Genomic DNA, 24282 nt, shown 5'->3' with positions numbered 1-24282 from the left:
AGGAACCCATAGCTGATCAATTCCTCTATCCTAGACCCAAGATCAAATATCATCTCTTTCTTGGCCATCATGTGGCACTTTGCCATCCATGAGTGGGTGTACCTAGTGAGCAATCTCATTGTCATTACCCTCTTCCATTGTCACCCTTATTCTCTTGAAGAAAATACAATAGGTTGTTCCAAGCATCATTCCCTTATAAGCCCTTGGGTGGGGCGCTCCATGCACCCCCTTGGTCTTATGTGACAATCTATCACCACCATGAAGTCCGATCCACCAATGTGCCTGATTTTTCATGTCTTGCAAATCAGTTCTTGTGATCCTTGGTTCGATGCCTTCCTTGTAGTGGAAGAGTCGTGTCTCTTCAATGAATGGATACTAATAATGAATGAGATCTTTTAATAAATACATTACATGTTCTTAATCACGTGTTTTGAGGATTGAAATTGCTTCTAATTATAATCGCTGTGGTAATTATTGATTTTGTCACTTCTTTAAGCATATCAAGGGTTGCTATCAAGAGTTCAATGTTTATTGACAATTCTCATGCCGCATTCATTATGACTCATATTCGGTGCTATATATAACAGTGGCCGCTCATTTTAGTTTTATGGCATTATGCCCTATGACAGGTCGGCCTTCCTAATTTTTTTATTTTTTTATTTAGTTTATTATTATTCATGTTGCTTTCTCATTTAGCGATCCTCATACCTTGGCCTAGTTATGAAATGCAAACATTCCATCTAATCATTGGTACTTCAATTTAATTTGCTTATTGTATTTTTCTTTCCAATTACCTCATTGGTCTGTAATCTTTCAATCCCTTAGACCCTTTTGTTGATCTCTTGTTGGACATTAATAAACTTATCATATCATATCTATCCTTTGTACTACTCTTATAGTACTTTTTGTATCTATGTGCCCCTCCCATTGATCCTTCAGAACTTGTATGAGGCTTTATGCTTTCTGTAATACCTTTCTACCTTGACTTAATTTTGTTTGTTTTCACCATGTATGAGAGAATTATTAATAAAACATTAAAAATAGTTGTTAGACAGTTAAACCACCATAATCACATTTTGGTATTATTAATATGTAGTCAAGGGATTAGGGAGTATGGGGTGTGCATAGCAGACCCATAGATCGAAAATCATCAAGTAGGTGCAATTTATCAATTTTACAAGTGGCTCACTAAAACACTCATGACCACGCATTACACGAAACCCAAAAAATTACAAAAACTTTCAATTTGTATAAAAAACTCACTAAGCATTCAGGAGGCAAATGTATCTATGTTCAATACAACAACCACTAGTCCTATCCATAGTTTTGATGATGGACTTTCCACTCAAAGACATGTGGATGTGTCAGTGTCATTGGTGGACAGCAGCACTGAGCTTCATCGAGTTAAGGATTCCAGAGTTGTTGCTGCAGATAGTGCAGGTGTTATTGGGGCAGTAGTTACTGCTGATTGTTTTGATTCTTTCGAGGAGGGGGATTTTATTGGAGATTTGTATATTAGTTGTCGCAATGTTGCTCCTACGCAGGAGGCAGTTGCTCCCTCAAGTGGGATTGGTGCATGTATCAAGCCACCCAGTTGTGTTATTGGTGATTTGGGTTTTACTGTATCGTCTTAAAATGGATGCACTTGCCTTTGAAGACCTTTTAACTCCCTCTTCATAATGTCTTCTTCGAACCATGGATATGCATGTGCTCGATCTCCTTTTCTCTCCTCTTCTTCCTCTTTCCACCTTATTCCTCCTGGTATTTGCCTCTTCTCTCTATGGTTTCTTGAACTTGATCTCCCAAACCAGGTCAACTCAGGTCGACCTATTTTGGACTAGGTCAACCTAGTCCCTAGAGGCTTCGGGGCTCCTGGCCCAAAAGACCTCGGAGGTTTAATTTGTTTTCTTGCACTCTCCCGCCAAAAAACTCATATATAAGAAGACTTAAAGGCTTCATCTCATATATATCATTCATTCATGCACTCAAATACTCCAAGTTGTTGCTCTAAAGTCCAGATTTCTGCCTTTTGCATTCAAGGAGTTCAAGTATTCAAGATTTCAAGCATTTAAGCAAGCAGATTTCTATCTAGCATTGAAGGATCCTTTGTGAGGATTTCCTCTTCAAGATCTAACCTATGTTGGCCATCAAGGGAGGAGATCTACATTGAAGCATTCATCATTTTCTTCATTGATGCACTTTTATATCCATGGCACCATGATGGGATTATGGTAGATACGTTGCAAAGGGTGGAGATACCCTACACTCCTAGTTCAAGATCTAAAATACATTTACATACAAAATCCTTACAAACAAGAGTTTCAAGCAAGGTGAATCTTAACATTTATCTTGTCTTTCAATCATCTATATTTACATTTACATTTCTCAATTACGGTTAATCCCTTAACCTAGGGCTTCACCAAGGAAAGACCTAGTCCCCTGAGGTTTTCAAGCTCGGGGCCCGAAAGGCCTCAAAGGTTTAATTTTCTTTCTTGTGCTATCTCGTTCGCTTGTATTGTTTTCCCACCTAAAAACTCATATAGAAGAAGACTAGGAGGCTTCATCTTATATATCTCATTCATTCGCACTCGAGTAATCCAAGCTCTTGCTCTCAAGTCCAAATTTTTGCTTTTTGCATTCAAGGAGTTCAAGTATTCAAGATTTCAAGCATTTGAGCAAGGAGATTTCTTACTAGCGTTGAAGGATCATTTGTGAGCATTTCCTCTCCAAGATCTAGCTTATTGTTGGTCATCAAGGGAGATCTTCATTGAAGCATTCATCTTCTTAATTGATGCACTTTTATATCCATGGCACCATGATGGGATTATACTTTGATTTGCAAGATATCAGCAAAAGATTTGCAGATCTGGAACATACTTTTCAGGAGTTTTGTAGAGAAGTTAGTCTCATGTCGTCGGACTACATCAACCTGGTTGTAGGATGTCTTCCCAAGTCAAACTAGCCCTCCAGTATCCATTTTCGGGAAGATTTTTGGTTTTTGTTCCTTTCATCATTTTATTCCAAGATTTGTGGATGAATATTCAAATATGTTCCAGATTTGCAAGTTTTGGAGCTAAAATACATCTTCCTTTATGCATTTCAAGGTGAGGCTTTCATATTTTATTTCCTTTCATATATTTACCCTAGATCTATATCTTAATTGGGCTAATTGTGTTCACATAGCATCTAGATTTACATCATTTAAGCAATTAGTTCAATTTCACATTCACATTATCCTATTAGGGACCAAAAAGTACATTTCCTTGTATTGCATTCCCCTTTATAATTTGAATTAAAATTAGCATGCTTCTTCCTTTGAGGCCTAGATAATCTAATTTCGATCACAAGTGGAATCATATTCGAAAATTCCCCTCATTCCCTCACACATATTTGAATGGCTTAGTGGACCTCAGAATTGGGAGATCTATAACTCTATTTAATGTCTCCCTTTTCCCCCTAAACAGTTATAGCGGAGTTAGCAGATGTTGGCTTATGGCGTTATTGATTCACAGATTGACAAAGAGTTATTTTTGCAAACTCAAGTGACAGCAGTTGAGGCTCTGTAGTGATGGGGATACATATAGTATGAACACCTTTGGTGATCCATTTAAAGATGATGTGAGTTGCATCGGGTATGATATTCCTCGTCAGATGTTGAATGATGACTCCGAGGAGGTTTTGGATGGGTCCCCAGATCAGGATTTACAAGGACTTTCTATTGAGGAGGAAGTGGAGTCATGCGAGGAGTGTGATACAATAAGGGCTTATGCTTCTTCAGAGGAGGTGTTAGTTGAGGTATAGAGTAGTTTTACCTTGATTGTAGATGTGTGAGGATGGTAACACACATGTAGTGAGCAATCTTGGTGAGCAGTTTTGACTTAGTTTCCTATCACAATGCAGTTAGTGAGACAAAGAGCTTGCATAGGAGGCATGGGTTACAGAGGCACCATGTGACTGGTCAGCATTATGATTTATCTGTTAGATGCTAGCTACATCGGGTTGGGGTGCTCCTATCTTAGATGAGCAGAGTGATAGTGGTCTTTCCCTACAGAGATTCATGTGGTTCGAGAGGCTGTCAGGGTCTTGAAGCATAATTACTTACAGTTAGTTATTGCCAAGGATTACCTTATGGAGTGGGGTAGCATCTGTTATGAGGCGTTGTTAAGGAAAGACGAGGAGATGGTTGGTCTCACCCAGGAGCTTGAGGTGACTGTGGACTCTCCTCAGTGTATTCAGTTGGCTCTTCAACAGTCACACTCATGATTGGATGAGGGGACCGTGAAGTTGGAGCATGTTTGGTCCACACTAGGCCCAGATCCAGTTCACTCGGACATTGTGGTGCTTGGTGGTGAGTTTGCTTCTACGGTTGGGGATAAGAGACATGATGATCTCGTAGTCGCACCAGTCTAGGATATGAGTGCAGTAGGTACAGAGGAGGTGAGAGCATCAGTGGAGACGAGCTCTCATGGTGATTTGTTTTCTTCTGCTGGAAGTGAATTTATTTCTTCATTTCATACAACTAGTAGCATTGGACAGTTGGTAGTGCCACGTTTCCAAAAGGATCTGTTGTGGGTCATGAGGGAATAGGTTGATGCTTCCACATATAATTTATACTGCACTGAGCCATTCATGGAGAATTTACTTGACAGTTCAGATTTGCGAGAAGATTCTTATAGAGTACTAAGGCTACTTTCATTCAAGGTTCTTGGGCTATACGACGATTGGCAAGGAAGATTGTAGAGACCTTGGCTACAATGCTTCCCAACTGGGATTTTGAGGTTGGATTTGCTAAAAGGGTTGCGCAAATCCTTGCCCAACCATCTCTTGATTCCCACTTTGATATTAATGAACCCTTGACAATTATTGGGAGTTTTTATTAGCATTACACTATGAGGAATCCTCATCACTTTTCTTTTGACCCACTAGTAGAGGGTTTGGTTTCATGTTGGTGTGGGTTGGCTCCAATTTCATACCATTCATTATGAGATGGGTTAGTACCATCTTTTGCAAATGTGATTGACAACTGCAAGTTAGACCACTTGCAGTATCTGCACACCTAGGATAGTTTAACAGAGGTTGGAGTTGGTGATAGTCGTTCAAGTACTTATGGTCATTATCATCTCCACGATGCAGTTAGGTGTGAGTGTCAGTTTGATAGGGACTCAATTGTTGACAAAGTTGGTATTTCAATTGGTTTGAGTTCCAATGAGATGTTACCGTCATCAATACCTATGGTCAGTTTCTAGACGATGTCATTGATATCAATTATTAGGGTGTTGATGCTACAGAAGTTGCTTGTACACAGTAGGGATAGCACATTGTTCTGCCCTTGGGATCGAGGTGGACTTTGATGTTCATTTTGTTCTGGGATTGCTTGGGGGCAAGCAATCTTAAGAAGGGAGGACTATAATGTCCCCATATTTAGCAGGTTCCTGCAGTTAGCTTGGCAGTTCACCATCACGACCCTCATGAGCTGACAATGAGATTTGAGAGTGTCAATTGTGGGGTTATAGGCTTTCCATCATCTTATAGTGTGTTTTGGCTCCATTTGAGGGACCTACGATTTATAGAAAGTCAAATGTTTGTTCCAACGAGCTCAGTTGAGCTAGAGGAGTTGAGTGATGCTCGCAGTTTTTATATTTGGCTTCCAGTTTGGGTTCCAAGAATCTTGGAGGGAGTGTCTATTTATAGTAAGACACCCTATCAGGCTCATTCATTGTCTTTCAGTTTTTTTCACATGATGGGTGAATTATTATTATTGTTCATCTAAATATGATAAGGTCATTATTTTTGTTGGTTTTGCATGTTGGTCACCTTAGTATCATAGCTTGTTCAAACTGGATTAAAAAGTTTTAAATTGTGAGCACAATGAACAGTGGGCTTGTGTGTCAGAATATTAAGTCTTGGTGGAAAAGGTCATTTTTAGGAGCCAAAAGCAATTAATAATTTCTATTATAATGAAACTTTATTATATTTTAATGTTGTGGAGTTTGTTTGGGAAACTTGTGCCATTTGGAGATTATGTATATGAGCCCATTTGATGAGCAAAACATCCGATCATCTGATTATCTTATTTTTCTTTGTTGTCTTTCAGACATTTTCCAGAAATACTAATTTTCTGTACCCTTGCTGAAGTATAAGGGTTTGGGATCTACAGCTGAAGTTATGTAGATTCAATTTCGAGAATTATTTCAAGATTGTTTGGCAAATTGTATTAACGTATACAATTTTTCATTCCTCCTACTATATTAACTGTAGCTAAGGAGATCTACATTACAACAGATTTGGGTTCGGGGAATTCTGATTTTTAGTGCCATTTGTATCTGCATTATGGCATGCATATTCTCAGCATTTGGGCAACAATTATCTCTGCAATTGCATGCCTACTAGTCTTCTAATTAATCCATGGCTTGGCGGCATCGTTACTAATGTTTGGCATTGCATTCTTGGGATTTGAATTGCCCTACAGGCGATTTGAAAGACCATCCATTTATTGTTGGCTGTGAGAATTTTCAGCTGTGCAGTTGGCATTTCATGTTTTACTGCTGCAATCTACTGATGCCAAATACATACACAAGTTGTTTAATTGTTGCTGCTCTACGTGTATGATTGTAATAATTGCATACAACATAATTGAAAATTGAAAACTTATGCTAGCATTCATCGTAGTTAGAAATTTATATCATTTGTAATTTCTTTACATTGTGAAAATTCTTAAAAAACATATCTACTCAAAACCAAAAGAAATTGCAAAAATATTCAAAAATCAAATATCTATTCAGCATAGCCTTGGGTGAGCCAGCAGGGTTACTACAGTGGTATCTAAACGGTTTCTTGCCATCCTGTGGGGTAGGAAAGTTATTTCTATTTCAGATTTCTTGTTGTTTTGCGAGTGACCTGCACTCTACCTTTTTCCAACTATGGACAGGTACGGGAGGCCTAGTAGTTTCGAGAGCTGGCGGAGTAGTGAAGAAGATAGCAGCAAAATAAATGCCTTGAGAGAGAGTATGGAGAAACTTATGCATCATTAGTAGAGATTGGTTGCAAGACTATCGGATCTAGAGAGGGATGATAGGGTAGCAAGGTATAGTTTCAGCTTTTTAGGAGACCACCACCAAGGATGCAGGGAAGAAGGCTTGAGTTCTCACCGGTTGGCATTCAGGAGGTAAATGTACCTATGTTCATTATGACACCCACTAGTCCAATATGTAGTTCTAATGATGGACTTTCCACCCAGAGACACTTGGATGTGTCAATGCCATTGGTGGATAGCAACATTGAGCTTCAGCGGTTAGAGAATTCCTAAGTTGTTGCTGCGAATAGTGTAGCTGCTATTGGGGCAGTAGTAACTGTTGACTGTTCTGACTCTCTCGAGGAGGGGGTTTTAATTGGAGATTTGTATATTAGTTGTTGCAGTGTTGCTCCTTTGCAAGAGGCCCTCAGGTGGGACTGATGCATGTATGGAGTTACCCAATTTGTCTTATTGGTGATTTGGGTGTAACAGTGGAGTCAGCAAATGTTGGTTTATTTATTGATCACAACCTAACATAGAGTCATGTGTGCAGAGTCAGGTGACAGCAGTTGAGGCTCTGTCAGATGATGGGGATACAGATAGTATGAACACCTCTAATGATCCATTTGAGGATGCTATGAGCTACACAGGGTATGATATTCCTTGTCAAATATTGAGCAACGACTCCGAGGAGGTTTTGGACGAGTCCTAGGACCAGGATTTATAGGGAGTTTTTGTTGAGGTGGAATCTTGCAAGGAGTGCGATACAACAAGGTCTTTTACTTCTTCACAGGAGCTGTCGGTTGAGGTACCGAGTAGTTGTACCTCAATTGCAAATGTGTGTGAGGACGGTAGCAAACATACAATGAGCAATCTTGTGGTGAGCAGTTCTAATTTAGTTTCCTATCGCAGTGTAGTTAGCGAGACAGAGAGCTTGCATAGGAGGAAGGGGTTACAGAGGCATTATGTGACCGGTCAACTGAAGGTTAGAGATAGTGACAGCTCTTGAGCATTATTTTGGTTTGGGGAATTTTGATATTTAGCGCTATTTGCATCTCTGCATTTTGGCGTGCATATTCTTAGCATTTGGGCAACAATTATCCTGCAATTGGATGCCTACAAGTTTGATAATTAATCCATGGATGGGCGGCATCATTACTAGTGTTTGGCATTTGCATTTTGGGGATTTGAATTGCCTTACAGGAAATTTGTTTGAAGGCTGCGATGACATATCAAGAGGCAGCATTTACTTCCGTAGACCCTGCATTTATTGTTTGGTGTGAGAATTTTCAGCTTTGGAGTTAACATTTCATGTTTTACTGCTGCAATCTACCGATGCCAAATACATACAAAGATTCTTTAAATTGTTGCTTCTCTTTAAGTGTATGATTGTAATAATTGCATACAACATAATTGAAAATTGAAAATTTATGCTGGCATTCATGGTAGTTTAAATTTTATTTCATTTGTAATTTCTTTACATTCTGAAAATTTCAAAAAGCATATCTACTCAAGACCAAAAGAAATTGCAAAAACATTCAAAAAGCAGAATATTTTTTCAGCATACCCTTGTGTGAGCCAGCAGGGTTACTACAGTGGTATCTAAGTGGTTTCCTACCATCCTGTGGGGTAGGAAAGTTATTTTTATTTCAGATCTGTTGTTGTTTTGGGAGTGACCTGCACTCTAGCTTTTTCCAGCTACGGACAAATACGGGAGGCCTAGTATTTCCAGGACTAGGCGAAGTAGTAAGGAAGATAGCAACAAAATAAATGCCTTGACAGAAAGTATGGAGAAACTTATGCGTCATTAGTAGAGATTGGTTGCGAGACTATCGAATCTAGAGACGGTTGATAGGGTAGCAAGGTATATATATGGTTTCTGTTTTTAGGAGACCGCCGCTGAGGATGAAGGGAAGAAGGCTTAACTTCTCACCAGTTGGCATTTAGGAGGCAAATGTACTTGTGTTCAATACGACACCCACTAGTCCTACCCGTAGTTCTAATGATGGGCTTTCCACTCAGAGACACTTGGATGTGTCAATGCCATTGGTGGACAGCAACATTGAGCTTCAACAATTTGAGAATTCCTAAGTTGTTGCTGCCAATAGTGCAGCTGCTATTGGGGCAGTAGTAACTATTGATTGTTCTAACTCTCTTGAGGAGGGGATTTTAATTGGAGATTTGTACGTTAGTTGTTGCAGTGTTGCTTCTTTGCAAGAGGCAATTGATCCCTCAGGTGGGACTGATGCATGTATGGAGTTACCCAATTGTGTTATTGGTGATTTGGGTGTTACAGCAGAGTCAGCAGATGATGGTTTATGCTCCAGTGTTATTGATCACAACCTAAAATAGAGTGATGTGTGTAGAGCCAGGTGACAGCAGTTGAGGCTCTGTCAGGTGATGAGGATACAAATAGTATGAACACCTATGATGATCCATTTGAGGATGCTATGAGCTACACAGAAAATTGAAAATTTATGTTGGCATTCATGGTAGTTTAAATTTTATTTCATTTGTAATTTGTTTACATTCTGAAAATTTCAAAAAGCATATCTACTCAAGACCAAAAGAAATTGCAAAAACATTCAAAAAGCAAACTATCTTTTCAGCATACCCTTGAGTGAGCCACTAGGGTAACTACAGTGGTATCTAAGTGGTTTCCTACCATCCTGTGGGGTAGGAAAGTTATTTTTATTTCAGATCTGTTGTTGTTTTGGGAGTGACCTGCACTCTAGCTTTTTCCAGCTATGGACAAATATGGGAGACCTAGTATTTCCAGGACATAGCGAAGTAGTGAGGAAGATAGTAGCAAAATAAATGCCTTCAGAGAAAGTATGGAGAAACTTATGCGTCATTAGTAGAGATTGGTGGCAAGACTGTCGAATCTGGAGATGGTTGATAGGGTCGCAAGGTATATATATGGTTTATGTTTTTAGGAGACCACCACCGAGGATGAAGGGAGGAAGGCTTAAATTCTCACCGATTGGCATTCAGGAGGCAAATGTACCTGTGTTCAATACGACACCCACTAGTCCTATTCGTAGTTCTGATGAGGACATTCCACTCAGAGACACTTGGATGTGTCAGTGTCATTGGTAGATAGCAACATTGAGCTTCAACAATTTGTTAATTCCTAAGTTGTTGCTGCGAATAGTGCAGCTGCTATTGGGGCAGTCGTAACTATTGATTTCTCTAACTCTCTTGAGAAGGGGATTTTAATTGGAGATTTGTATGTTAGTTGTTGTAGTGTTGCTCCTTTGCAAGAGGCAGTTGATCCCTCAGGTGGGACTGATGCATGTATGGAGTTACCCAATTGTGCTATTGGTGATTTGGGTGTTACAGCGGATTCAGCAGATGTTGGTTTATGCTCCAGTGTTATTGATCACAACCTAAAATAGAGTGATGTGTGTAGAGTCAGTTGACAGCAGTTGAGGCTCTGCCAGGTGATGGGGATACAGATAGTATGAGCACCTATGATGATCCATTTGAGGATGCTATGAGCTATACAGAAAATTGAAAATTTATCCTGGCATTCATGGTAGTTTAAATTCTATTTCATTTGTAATTTCTTTACATTCTGAAAATTTCAAAAAGCATATCTACTCAAGACCAAAAGAAATTGCAAAAACATTCAAAAAGCAAAATATCTTTTCAACATACCCTTGGTTGAGCTAACAGGGTTACTACAATGGTATCTAAGTGGTTTCCTACCATTCTATAGGGTAGGAAAGTTATTTTTATTTCAAATCTATTATTTTGGGAGTGACCTGCACTCTAGCTTTTTCCAGCTATGGACAAATACGGGAGGCCTAGTATTTCCAGGACTTGGCAAAGTAGTGAGGAAGATAGCAGCAAAATAAATGCCTTCAGAGAAAGTATGAAGAAACTTATGCGTCATTAGTAGAGATTGGTTACGAGACTATCGGATCTAGAGATGATTGATAGGGTAGCAAGATATATATATGGTTTCTGTTTTTAGGAGACCACTACCGAGGATGAAGGGAAGAAGGCTTAAGTTCTCACCGGCATTCAGGAGGCAAATGTACCTGTGTTCAATACAACACCCACTAGTCTTATTCATAGTTTTGATGATGGACTTTCCACTCAAAGACACTTGGATGTGTCAATACCATTGGTAGACAGCAATATTGAGCTTCAGCAATTTGAGAATTCCTAAGCTGTTGCTGCGAATAGTACAGCTGCTATTGGGAAAGTAGTAACTGTTGATTGTTCTAACTCTCTTGAGGAGGGGATTTTAATTGGAGATTTGTATGTTAGTTATTGCAATGTTGCTCCTTTGCAAGAGGCAGTTGATCTCTCTGGTGGGACTGATGCATGTATGGAGTTACTCAATTGTGTTATTGGTGATTTGGGTGTTACAGCGGAGTCGGCAGATGTTGGTTTATGCTCCAGTGTTATTGATCACAACCTAAAATAAAGTGATGTGTGTAGAGTCAGGTGACAGCAGTTGAGGCTCTATCAGGTGATGGGGATATGGATAGTGTGAACACCTATGATGATCCATTTGAGGATGTTATGAGCTACACAGAGTATGATATTCCTCATCAAATATTGAGTGACAACTCTGAGGACGTTTTGTACGAGTCTTAGGATCAAGATTTACAAGGACTTTTTGTTGAGGTGGAATCTTGCGAGTAGTGTGATACAGCAAGGTCTTTTGCTTCTTCAGAGGAGGTGTCAGTTGAGGTACCAAGTAGTTGTACCTCAATTGCAAATGTGTGTGAGGACGGTAGCAAACATACAGTGAGCAATCTTGTGGTGAGCAGTTCTAATTCGGTTTCCTATCAGAGTGTAGTTAGTGAGACAAAGAACTTGCATAGGAGGCAGGGGTTACAGAGGCATTATGAGACCGGTCAACTGAAGGTGAGAGATAGTGACAGCTCTTGAGCATTATTTTGGTTTGTGGAATTCTGATATTTAGCGCTATTTGCATCTCTGCATTTTAGCATGCATATTCTTAGCATTTGGGCAACAATTATCCTGCAATTGGATGCCTACAAGTCTGATAATTTATCCATGGCTGGGCAGCATCATTGCTAGTGTTTGCCATTTGCATTTTGGGGATTTGAATTGCCCTATAGGCAATTTGTTTGGGCAGCAATTACTTTCGCAGACCCTGCATTTATTGTTTGGTGTGAGAATTTTCAGCTATGGAGTTAACATTTTTACTGCTGCAATCTACCGATGTCAAATACATACAAAGGTTCTTAAAATTGTTGCTTCTCTATAAGTGTATGATTGTAATAATTGCATACAACATAACTGAAAATTGAAAATTTACATTGGCATTCATGGTAGTTTAAATTTTATATCATTTGTAATTTCTTTACATTCTGAAAATTTCAAAAAGCATATCTACTCAAGACCAAAAGAAATTGCAAAAACATTCAAAAAGCAAAATATCTTTTTGCCATAGTCTTGGGTGAGCCAGCAGGGTTACTACAACAAATTCCTTCAAATTCAACTGCATTTGCAATGTCTTCGTTCTACTCTCTTAGTGCTTCCATTAAATTCATACAATCAATATTCAATGTTATGACAAATAAAAGGACCATGCGGTGGTAGCAGAATTTTACAAGCTTTTGTCATAAGAGAAATTTATTGGTAAGTTCTATTTATTTTGAAACATTAAGTTTAAATGTATTGAACTCGTTTTCTGGTCTATGATGTGTATTGAAGTCTAATTCTTTATCTATATTGGATGGAAATCGGTAACGTGTTCCCTAAATTCAAGAATATGCATGCTTTTGAAGTTTATTTTGAAAAACTTACGTGTCTTCTAATGTTCGGTAATTTTTCTAAGTTTTTTCTTATTCCTGGGTTATAGAAATATTGGAAGCAGCCAAGTAATTGCCAAACCTGAGTGTTTAAGAAGGCTCTCCAACTAGAGGTAGCCAATATGTAACTATATTCTTTTTAGTATTCTTTATCATTAACGTACAAGAACCTTGGGATTCTATGTTCTAGCATATCTCCTGTTTTTCAAAATCTAAAAACCAGATTTCAATTTGTGGTGTCAGAAACAAGTATTTTACTTCCACCAAATTTCAGATTACTAAAGTTGTAGAATCCAAGCTCATTTAATTCATTTTGTCAAATTTCTCACTTAAGAAACATGAGCTTACAGGGAGATATTTAAATCTATGAAAGTGAGGAAGAGAACACATTGATAAGGCATTGATGTAAACAAGATTAATATAAGAGGAACAAGTGGGAGGAGGCATTGAATTACTCTTTTGTGCCATGTCAACATGTTCCTATTCCCAAATGGTTCAACTTCTCTGAGGTTTTTGTCCAATACCATCTTCAAGAGATGGCCATCACAAAGTACTGAATTGTGCATAATAAAAATGAAGATTCAAATGTTCCTAGAAAGTTGTATGGACATCAGAAAGACATTATCGGGTGTGCTATGTATAACAAATGAAGCTGTAGATGTATCATTCAAGTTGCACAAGAGAGCATACCAATAACCTGAAGCCAGTAACTTTCCTCCTATAACCTTTGGAGGTTCACCCCAAATATGAGTAGCTGGATTTTTCTTGAAAATATGTTTCTGTTTGTTTGAGCCTCTAAACACTCGATACCTGTAGAATGGACTAAGAATGAGGTCAACAGAATAATAAGTTGTACTTAATTCTATAAAAATCCTTTAACTATGTATATTATCCTAACAAGAACACACCTAGCAAAGTGCAAACCTCTTCTATATGAGAATCTTCAAATTAATAAATAAAAATTTGGTTATGCTCTTAATCCATTCTTTATAATTGAAACATCACAGCATGAGAAACCACATCTGCATACCCAATTATGAAAACAAGAACATTAAGGATGGTAGCAGCTTTTGTAATATCAGCTTTGTGTGTTAAAAGCCACCAACCCTGTAACACACATGGAAACATTATAGTCAAATCAAACTAAAAGCATTACAATGTCAAAAGAGATTTGACAGAATGGTAGGTTCCACCTGATTTACAAGCAATTTAATTCAAATTTACTAGAGCATGCTTACCAAAAATGAGCACCCTAATAATCTCAAAACTGCTTGAAGATGAAAAAAATAATGAAGATTCAATCCTTGAAATGAGAAGAGATTAGCGTCAACAATTTTACCATCATTAGTGGGTTTGCTAATTCCAAAATGCACCTAGTTTAAACGGATGAATGTTTTTTTTGGAACAATTGTATTATTACAATAATAGATAAGTCGTCTATTATTAGTTAATGGTTATCTATTGTAAATATCTAATAAGCGTTAGTTTGTTTTCATTTTTTTCTTTCTCTAAAATAGAATGTTTCTATTCTTTACCATCGCTTCCTAAGGAAACATCGTCTCATTCTTTTGTATAAATTGACCTTTTAGTCTCTGTTAATATTAAGCAAGTATTTTACCAATTACTTCCGTAATATGGTATCAAAGCTAATACATAAAATTTTTTGGAAAATTTTATAATTTCTACTTGAAATTATTTGTTTAATTTTTTCAAAATTATTTCAATCAATTTTCTCTAAAACCCGCCTAGGGTTTTCTACCTAGAGAAATTCGAAATCTCGAGCTAGGGTTTGTCCTCTCCAAATCACGATTATGCAACTCACGTTTGAAAATCGTGGTCATTTTTTATCTATTAAAAAAACGCAGGTTTTCCTTGTGCTGCAATCTGGTCTTCAACCGCGGATTTCTACCAACATTTCTTAGCAAGAATGTGCCCTTTTTTGTTTGCTACAAACATCCCAGCAAGCTCATCCGTAGTCTCCGCCTGAAGTCGTGCATTTGCAGCTGTTTTTGCAAACGGGATTTGGCTCTTTCACGTGCCTGCAACAGCGAAATCATCCCTTTTTTTTGCTCACCCTATCTCTTACACAGTCATCTTTGGTTGAGGGTCTCTTTTTGGAACAAAAACCAACCATTTTTTCAAGAAAGCCACCATGTTTTGCCATTTCGACCTCCATGGCCACCGACTTTTTTTTTGCTTGAAACCCTAATTTTTGGGGTCAAAAACTTTTTCCGTTTTTAGATTTTTGGTAGGTTTTTCGAAAGCTCAACTGGGTCGTCGTCCGTTTTTTCTAGGTGCCTCGTTTTTGTGCCTCTATTTTCAAGCTAGCGAATCCAAAAAATGACAACATATTCCTTCTAGGTTTTTCGAGCTCTCTTCTAGGTCCCTCGCTGATTCTTCTAGGTATTCCATAATTTTGCCTCAAAGAATGTGCCTTCACAGATTTTCACAGTTTTTCATTGAAGATTGTGCCATGGCATCTCTAACAAATATTCTGCTCGAGCATTACTCCAAATTCAATGGTCGCAATTATGGCACCTGGAAGCAACAGATCATCACTATTTTTGAATATCGGAACGCCAATCAACTTGTTCTAGGTGTTATGAAGCGTCTGACTTCTCCAAGTCCTAATCAAAATACATGGGATCTAAATATCGAGAGGCAATGATGCCTCTCAAACTATCCGTGGCTAATGATCAACTTTCTCAGATTCCTTCCAGCAAGACAGCAACCGAGATCTGGACACATCTCAAAAGTCTTCATGAGATTTCTGAAAAAAGCCCAGCCTTCTTTCTGAAAAACACTCTATTTTCTATTGTCATGTATGAGCGCACCTCGCTCCAGGCACACCTGAATCGGACTCAGGAAATCCGTAATCAGTTACTTGCCATCGATCGCAAGATGGAGGAAGAGGACATTGTGGTTATCACTCTTCGGAGTTTACCAAAATCCTATGAGCATTTTATTGACTCTCAACATCACATCTTCTGGTGTTGATTTGAAGTTCACTGATCTCTGCACCCTGTTGCTTCAGCAAGATTGGTGGAAACAACAATTCATAGTAACTCCAATTCAACCTCCACAGAGCAAGCCTTTGCTACGAAATCCTTTCAGAAGGATAAGGGCAAGTTTTCGTAGCTATCTTAGCAGAAGTCTTTTGCTCCAACACCAGATGGTTCCAAAAAGAAGAACATTCAATGCAACTAATGCAACAAGTTTGGACACATGAAGGTTGAATGTCAAAAGCGCTTAGCTGCACAGTCTAAGCAATGGGGTTGCAGCCCAAAGCGAATAGTGCAGAGCACACTGAGTAGGCGGAATCTGCCTTTTATGCCTTCATGGCTAAAAGACCTACAGATCATGTGAAGTCATCTGCTTGGTACATTGATTCAGGTGCCTCTCGTCATTTCACTCACCACAAAGACTGGTTTACTGACTACCAGCCTTATTCAGACTCTATTATTTTTGGTGGCGGAGAAGAGTACACGGTTGTCAGTAAAGGCAACATTCAAATTCAATCTGTTGGGAGGAATCTCATACTCCTTGATGTGTACTACGTTCCAAGGATGGAACTAAATCTACTCTCAGTCAGTCAACTATTGTGACATTCTCCACACTTGGCAGTCACCTTCAGTTCACATCAGCGCACCATCACTGATCGGGTGACTTAGTCTACTGTTGCAGTGGGTCTTGAGGATCGTGGTCATTTCAGACTTACTGATTCTGGTGATTCTCAGGACTTAGCTATGGTTGCTCGTCAATCTTCTGTCAGCACACTTTGGCATTAGTGATATGGGCACTTAAATGTGGATTATCTCTCACAGCTTGCTCTAGATGAGCTTGTTCTTGGATTGCCAGAGATTTAGACTCAACCGCTTGGAGTTTGTGATGCATGCCAGGCTGGGAAGCAACATCGCACACCTTTCACCAGTGGCGATTCTTCGCAAGCTTCTCAGGTACTTCAACTTGTTCATGCCGATATCTACGGCCCTATGGCCACTCCTTCTGTTCTTAGGTCCAAGTATTTTTTATTGTTTGTTGATGATTTCAGTAGAAAAATGTGGGTGTATTTCCTTAAAAAGAAATCAGATGCATTTCTTGTATTTCAGAAGTTTAAACCCTTAGTTGAAAAAGAGTCTAGGAAATCTATTATTACTCTCAAATCAGACAATGGGGGGAATTTTGTTCTAATGTTATCTCCAACTTCTTGGATACACATGGCATCAAACGTCAGTTAACCACATCCCACACACCACAACAGAACAGTATAGTTGAACATCAGAACAGGACAATCACCGAGATGGCTCGTTCCATGCTTGAACACAAACATGTTCCAAAGCAGTTTTGGGCAAAAGCAGTTGACACTACAGTCTATCTGTTGAACCGGTCACCCACAATGGTGGTCAAAGGAAACACACCGGAAGAGGCTTGGTCAAGTCACAAGCCCAAAATCGATCACTTGAAGGTTTTTGGCTCCCTTGCTTTTGTTTGGATCCCTGATGCGTCACACACCAAGTTGGATGACAAGAGTCAGCAACTCATGCTTGTTGGATATAGCAGTCTTCACAAAGCCTCCGCCTGATCAATGTTGAGACATCTCGTCTCATCTACAGTCGTGATCTAGTCTTTGATGAGCAACGAGGACCTTTCATGCCCGTTTCTCCTGTTCCTGATCCAGCAGACAAGCCTATGATGGCTCATGATTTGGGAGTTCTGCTTCCATTAGGTCCACTTGATGGGAGGGCTCCAGTAGCTCCTGTAGCTCCAGTTACACCAGTGATTCTTGTACAGACACCTCCGGCTTCTCCTGCAGGATCACCTTGCTTTGTAGATGCTTCACCTAAGTTTAATCCAACTTCTTCTGATGAGGATCCTACTAATCAAGCATCTCCTAGTATTACTGTTGGTCATTCTCCTATCTGGCCTAAGTGGTGGGCTAAGACACTTGATGATCTTCATCATGATGAGCTCATTGATGGGAGAACTACTCGGAAAAAGAGCAATACTACAGATACTGTTAACTTTTCTCTCATGGCCAACATTCACAGTGTGTTTGAACATCAAACATATTCCGAGGCTAAAAGAATTCCAAAGTGGGAACAGGCCATGACATCTGAACACCAGAGCCTGCTAAAGAACAACACCTAGGTCCTTTTTGATCTTCCACCAAGGAAGAAACCCATTGGCTGCAAATGGGTCTACAAAATCAAATATGAATCAGATGGTACTTTGGATAAGTACAAAGCTCGTTTAGTGGCGAAGGGCTTTTCTCAACGTCAGGGCATTGATTATGAGGATAACTTTGCTCCTACTACAAAGATAAGCACCATCAAATTAGTCCTAGCCATGGCAGCATAGTTTGGCTGGAAGATCCATTAGATGGACGTAAAGAATGCTTTCCTGAATGGTGATCTCCATGAAGAGGTCTACATGATGCAGCCTCCTGGTTTCAAGGTTGCTGGTTAAGACCATCAAGTTCTCAGATTGGTAAAAGCTCTCTATGGCTTGAAGTAGGCCCCTCGGGCATGGTACATAAAAATTGATAAGTACCTCAATGATCAAGGCTTCAAGAGGAATTCTTCATACTCAAATCTGTACATCAAGACTACTAACAGTGACATCATCCTTCTGGTTATTTATGTGGATGATCTGATCATCACTAGCAGTTTGGCATCTTTGATTCAGGGAATCAAACAGAATTTATGCAAGTCTTTTGATATAACTGACCTTGGGCTCATGCATTATTGCCTAGGTGTTGAAGTTTGGCAACAATCTTTTGGTATATTCATCTCTTAGTCTAAATATGCCAGGGCCTTGTTAGACAAATTTCGAATGAAGGATTGCAAACCTGCATCTACACCCATGGAGAAAGGTCTAAAGTTATCAGCAAAGTCTGATTCTCCTTCCGTTGATGATACTACATACAGGCAACTAGTAGGCAGCCTCATCTACCTCTCTGCTACTAGGCCTAATATCAGCTTCATAGTCAGCTATGTTTCACGCTTTATGACAGCCCCTAAGGTTGATCATTGGATGGCAACAAAGCGTGTGCTTCGTTATGTGAAGGGCACTTCAAATTATGGACTTTTGTACTCTCGAAGTTCTAATCCTAAACTCATTGGGTTCACAGATTCAGATTGGGCAGGCTTTGTTGATGATAAAAAGTCAACATCTGGATATGTGTTCAGTTTGGAATCCAGTGCAGTCACATGAACCAACAAGAAGCAGCAAGTAGTTTCTCTCTCTTCTACAAAGGCTGAATATAGAATGACTGTTAAGGTAGGATGTAAAGCTATTTGGCTTCGTCGGATGCTTGGGCATATGCAAATGTCACCAACAGGTCCGACTACTCTGTTTGTTGATAATGAAGGCATTATCAAGTTAGCACGGAATCCAGTCTTCCATGAATGAACCAAGCATGTGGATGTTCACTGTCATTACATACGACAGCTGGTTGAAGACGGGAATATAGATTTGTAGTATGTTCCTACCACAAATCAGACTACAAAAATCCTCACCAAGCCTCTTGGTCCTGATAAGGTTGTCAAATTCAGAGGACAGCTTGGTGTGTTAGATAGATTAACCATTAAGGGAGGGTATTACAATAATAGATAAGTCGTCTATTATTAGTTAATGGTTATCTATTGTAAATATCTAATAAGCGCTAGTTTGGTTTTGTTTTTTGCTTTCTCTAGAATAGAATGTTTCTATTCTTTACGATCGTTTCCTAAGGAAACATCTCATTCTTTTGTATAAATTGACCTTTCGGTCTCTGTTAATATTAAGCAAGTATTTTACCAATTACTTCCGTAATATGTATTTCCTACTGAAGAATAAAAATCAAAGAACACGTCACCTCTAAAATCCTCCGGTGTGTGTTACTGGACATGTCATGAGCAAAATTCAAGTCAGGAATCTAATGAAAAGATAAGAAATATCTGAAGAAAAAGAACAATCTATGAGCAAAATGCATCTCTTACAGAAATATCTACAGTAAATGGTTGACTTGATCGCTCTTGCTTAGATTAAGAAATAATTGACGGGATTTGACAGTTAAGATGGCAAATGCAATCAGGATGTCTAAGTTTTTCTAGGAGCAACACATGCATTCTCAATGTTGACTATTGAGACCACATTCCTGAACAACTAAGGTTTCAGCCAGTGTTAATTATTTATGTATTTTAAGGTAGACATAGGTATGCTTGCCCATAATATGTTATAAGTAAATGTTTTGAGAGACAAATAACAATTGTTTCAGAATCTAATGTCAAAAAGCCAAAGATACGATTGTTTTAAACTAGAGTTGAGCATAAGGTCTAATGATGATTACCTAAGTCATAGGGCTTGCCAAATTTTTTGCCTAAGATTCAAAATTTGGCGAACCCATAAAAAAATTTAAAAAATGTTAAAGTTTGGCCTAAATTCGTACGATGGGAAAATAGTCATTTTGCAGAACAATATTTTATTACCTCACCTTTTTAGGGTTTTCAGCAAAAAAATGTTATAAATAAATGCTTCAAAACCAATTAGACATCCACAGGCCCAGAATGCACTTCCATGGTGCATCCAAGAAGCATCCAGACGCATTAGAGAGCATTTGTAGGCCTAGATGCTTTATCAACGCCCAAAATGACTTAAAAGATGATCTTTGTAGGTACTTTATAGTTTTATTTTACTCTTCTTTTGCTCCTTAACCCGGACTGATTCTTCTCATTTTGTAATTCAGATTACATTGGAATCTTGAACTTGAGTAATTTACTAACTAGTTATTTCAATTTGTGTTTGTGAATTTTGAAGTTGAACTATCAATGGTGAAGTATCATACTATGGAATGGTTTATTTTTGTATATTGCTTGCATTTCTTTGCATCCAAACTCCCAAAAAAAAAAAAAAGAAAATTATGCATCTGATTCTCGCATACACATCCACATCAACATCAGTAACTTAGAATAAATCCATTCATTCACCATGAATGTATCAATCAATACCTTGGTCTTTAAGGGATTTATGAGGGACAACAGCTAGAGAAAATTATCTTTGCCATTTTTTGTCGATTGCATTTTCCTTTGAAGATGGTAATTATCTGCGATTTTTTGAAGTTTGAAGGAACATAAAGTTCATTCTCAATATTCAGTAGTCTCCTATGGCGATTTCCAAAAGACACTTCCCATAGACACTCAGTGTTGCATCTCAATGCTTCTCACAAACACTCTAGCCACTGACGTATATTAGGTAGGTTCATTTGAAGCCTTTAATAACTTGACATTAATAAAATTTCTTGTCATTTTTAGGTTTGAGTATTGTTTAAATTTTAAACTTTATTTTAGTTTATGTTATTTTTATTTGTTTAGCATTAAAAAAAATTGTTTATTTCATTACAATATCAATTTTATATAATATGATTTTTAATTTTGTAAACTAAAAAATAAAAAATCATAAAGATTAAAGCTAAAAGTAAAACATTAATAAACTTTTATTTTATATTAAAGTATTATATTTTTTAAAACTGTAGATATTTATATCAAAATATATATATATTTGATAAGCAAGAGGTCGAGGCCATATATTAAATATAAAAAAGAATACAACCCAACTTGTGAGGCACTAAAAGGACGGAATTGAGTGATGGTCCTTTTGTTTAGCCAAATTTTTAAAATATATCCTTTATTCCATATCCAATGGTTATAATTTTCCATCTTCTCCAAAGAGATCCACTCTTGTGCCCTAAATTACTTGAAACGTCACAGAAACACTAATCAAAATAGACAACTCCATATTTCTTTGTTAGGGGTTACGAAACTTAAATAAAGATACTATTAAAAAGATAAAAAAAAGAAGCTGTAGAAGGTCATCAACCAGAGATGGAGGAGCATAAACCCATAGAGTCTTAAAGGAGCATTTAAACAGAAAAGCAAGACATCAAATCAAAAAAACATCAACACACCCACACCTAATTAATAACATCACAAAAGACCTTTTTAAAATACTTCAATTTACCAATGAAATCGATACATCTCAAAATCCAATGAGACAAAGAGTAAGAAAGACAAAAAACTTGAAAGAGGGGAAGCTTCTACCAATTACTTAAAGGGAGCAATAAAAGCCACCCTAACGACCTTAAATATCCAACTTCGCAAAGATTTAGAGCTTGCGAATGTAATCATGATTCGGTAAGGGGAAGAGCGCAAAAACTAATGATATCTCACTTTTCCTACTTAAAAGAGAGGTATCATTAGTTTTTTCAAGCATTGTAACTAATAATAATAAGGAAGATAAGGCAATAATTAAGCATTCAGTGCTAGAAAGGTATTAATTCCCATATTAGCTAACTCATCCGCTCACCTACTACATTCCTAATAGATATGATTGATAATAATTTTGTCAAAATATTTACAAATTTCTAAAGCTATAGCTAATTTTGCATCTATTCGCCAGTTAGAAAGGGAACCGTTTCTAAGGGCAATAATTATGATGGCAGAATCCCCCTCAACTTCTAAAAATTTAATATTTAAGGATTTACAAAACCGAAGGCCCTCCATTGGAGCAGAAATCTCTACCCAGTTGTTAGTAGCTTCACCTATGTATTTGGACAAGTTAGTTGCTTCAATCCCTTGATCGTTGTGAATGCAACACCCTATACCTACCCTAGATTTCCTCTAGAGGCTCCATCGAGATTGAGCTTGAATCAGCCATCCTACAGAGCCTACCAAACATATTCTAATCTTTTTAATTTACCTAGAGTCCCCCCATTACCCAAAAAGGGAGGAATTTCCAAACCAATCCATCTTCCTCTCATCCTTTCATCCCAATGAGTCATCTTAGCATGTTTGGGCAGAGAATTAAGAAATTTGTTATTAGTTAATTCAATGATAGAGACTTCAATCTTTTGCTTTAATTGATCAACATGCATCTACTTATCCTAGAAGATTCTACGGTTCCTCTCCTTCCATAGTTCCCATAGAATTATGGAAGGAGACGTAATCCAAAGGCTATGATATATATACAATCTGTTCAAAGCAAAAACCAAAAAAGTCAACATACTCCTGATTGAATATGGAAAAGCCAACATAATTCCCAATTGCGAACATAGTCAATGCCAACATGAGCTTGAGTAAGGGCAATTAAGAAAGATGTGATCAGCAAATTCCTTATCGGATTCACATAGTGGGCATCTGTTAGGCCCTTGAATCCTGAAATTTTTAAGCCTTTATGTTGTAAGGGCCCTTTGATGAAGGACAATCCATGACAATAATCCTACCTCGAGAAGGCAAAACTTATCCTAACACAGACGGAGAGGGAAAGGAGATGGAGAGAATCCTTGAAGAGATTCAATATACAAATAGCCCATTTTTGAGTTGTACTCTCCATTTTTTATCCCATCCCATATGAGTTTATCATCTCCTCCCTTAAGGGAGATCACTCTAGATCTTAGAATTGACTAAAGAAGAAATTTCTCTTCTTGGGGAATGTCTTCAACATCACGATAATGAACACAGATAATGAACACGAACAGCAGAACTCCTTAGATTATTCGCATATGCCAACAGATTACATAATTGGTGATAAGATCAGATCCTTTACAATGATCCCAGACGGGGCATAAATACTTTCCACCGAACCTTCTAGAAGAGGTCCATCGGCTACAAAACAATCCTAATCTACCCGTCGGCCTGTCAGCACAAAATCTTTACCGACAACAACACCCTGTCGGCTACAAAATACACAATCTGCCGACTACATCATCGCCCCCAAAAAGAAAAGTCGTCTCCTGACGACTAACAAAATAGGAGACTTCGAAAAGCAGCGGCGCGGAGTATGAGGACGAGAGTACTTCTGTAGAGGTTGGCAACGAACCAGCAGATAGTGAGCCCACATTTTTTACCCCGCCACAGTTGTCAACTTCGGCGCACTTGTCCGCTCCCACGTCACACATTCCTCCTTTTGGTCAGCGCCATGCACCGGTTGTGATGACCCCGCCGACCGTAGCAAATGTCCCTCGAGTAGTAGTAGAGCGTGTCCCACCGTCGACAATTGGAGAGACTTTTTCCGCGGCCTTAGCAGATGTTGTCCCAGTGGAGCCAACCTCGCAGAGTGTTGAATTACCAGTGTCGGAGATTGAGTCCCAGGTTCACTTGGAGGTGATTGATTGTGATGCGGTTGTCACTGTTTCGTCTTCCTTGTTAGCATCCGCCAAGCCAGTACAGACAATCCAGTTAGCCCAGCTAGCACAGCAGGAAGACAGCATGAAGTCCGCACAAGAGCAGCCGGAGGTGATAGATAGAGCCAGTGCTTTCTTGAGACAACAGTTCCGACTTATCCCTGCCGAGGTTGGTCCATCCATCCAGTCCTCCGAGCACCTAGGTGTATCAGGTACAGTACCAGAGCCTCAGGAGGTGAGGGTGTCACAGGCCGTGGTTGCGCCGAGAGTAGAGGAGGCCGCATCGGATGTGGGCATGCTTCCCGCAGATGAGG

At 38.6% G+C, this 24282-nt stretch overlaps 1 protein-coding gene across 1 annotated transcript in view; it reads right to left on the bottom strand.

The window, feature by feature from the left end:
- The window catches only part of FK (Ergosterol biosynthesis ERG4/ERG24 family), a 110967-nt gene that overhangs the window by 12557 nt on the left and 74128 nt on the right, over positions 1 to 24282 (bottom strand). Inside the window, exons 10-11 of the mRNA XM_089830197.1 lie at positions 13841 to 13917; positions 13501 to 13620 (exon numbers count right to left, since the gene is read on the bottom strand). Coding sequence (XP_089686323.1) covers positions 13501 to 13620; positions 13841 to 13917 — 197 coding nt within the window. The remainder of the gene's footprint in view (positions 1 to 13500; positions 13621 to 13840; positions 13918 to 24282) is intronic.

This window comes from Cupressus sempervirens, chromosome 5 (genome assembly GCF_028749045.1).
Source record: "Cupressus sempervirens isolate cs-2001-9-10 chromosome 5, ASM2874904v1, whole genome shotgun sequence".
NCBI lineage: Eukaryota > Viridiplantae > Streptophyta > Pinopsida > Cupressales > Cupressaceae > Cupressus > Cupressus sempervirens.
This window is presented reverse-complemented; position numbering and strand designations above follow the sequence as displayed.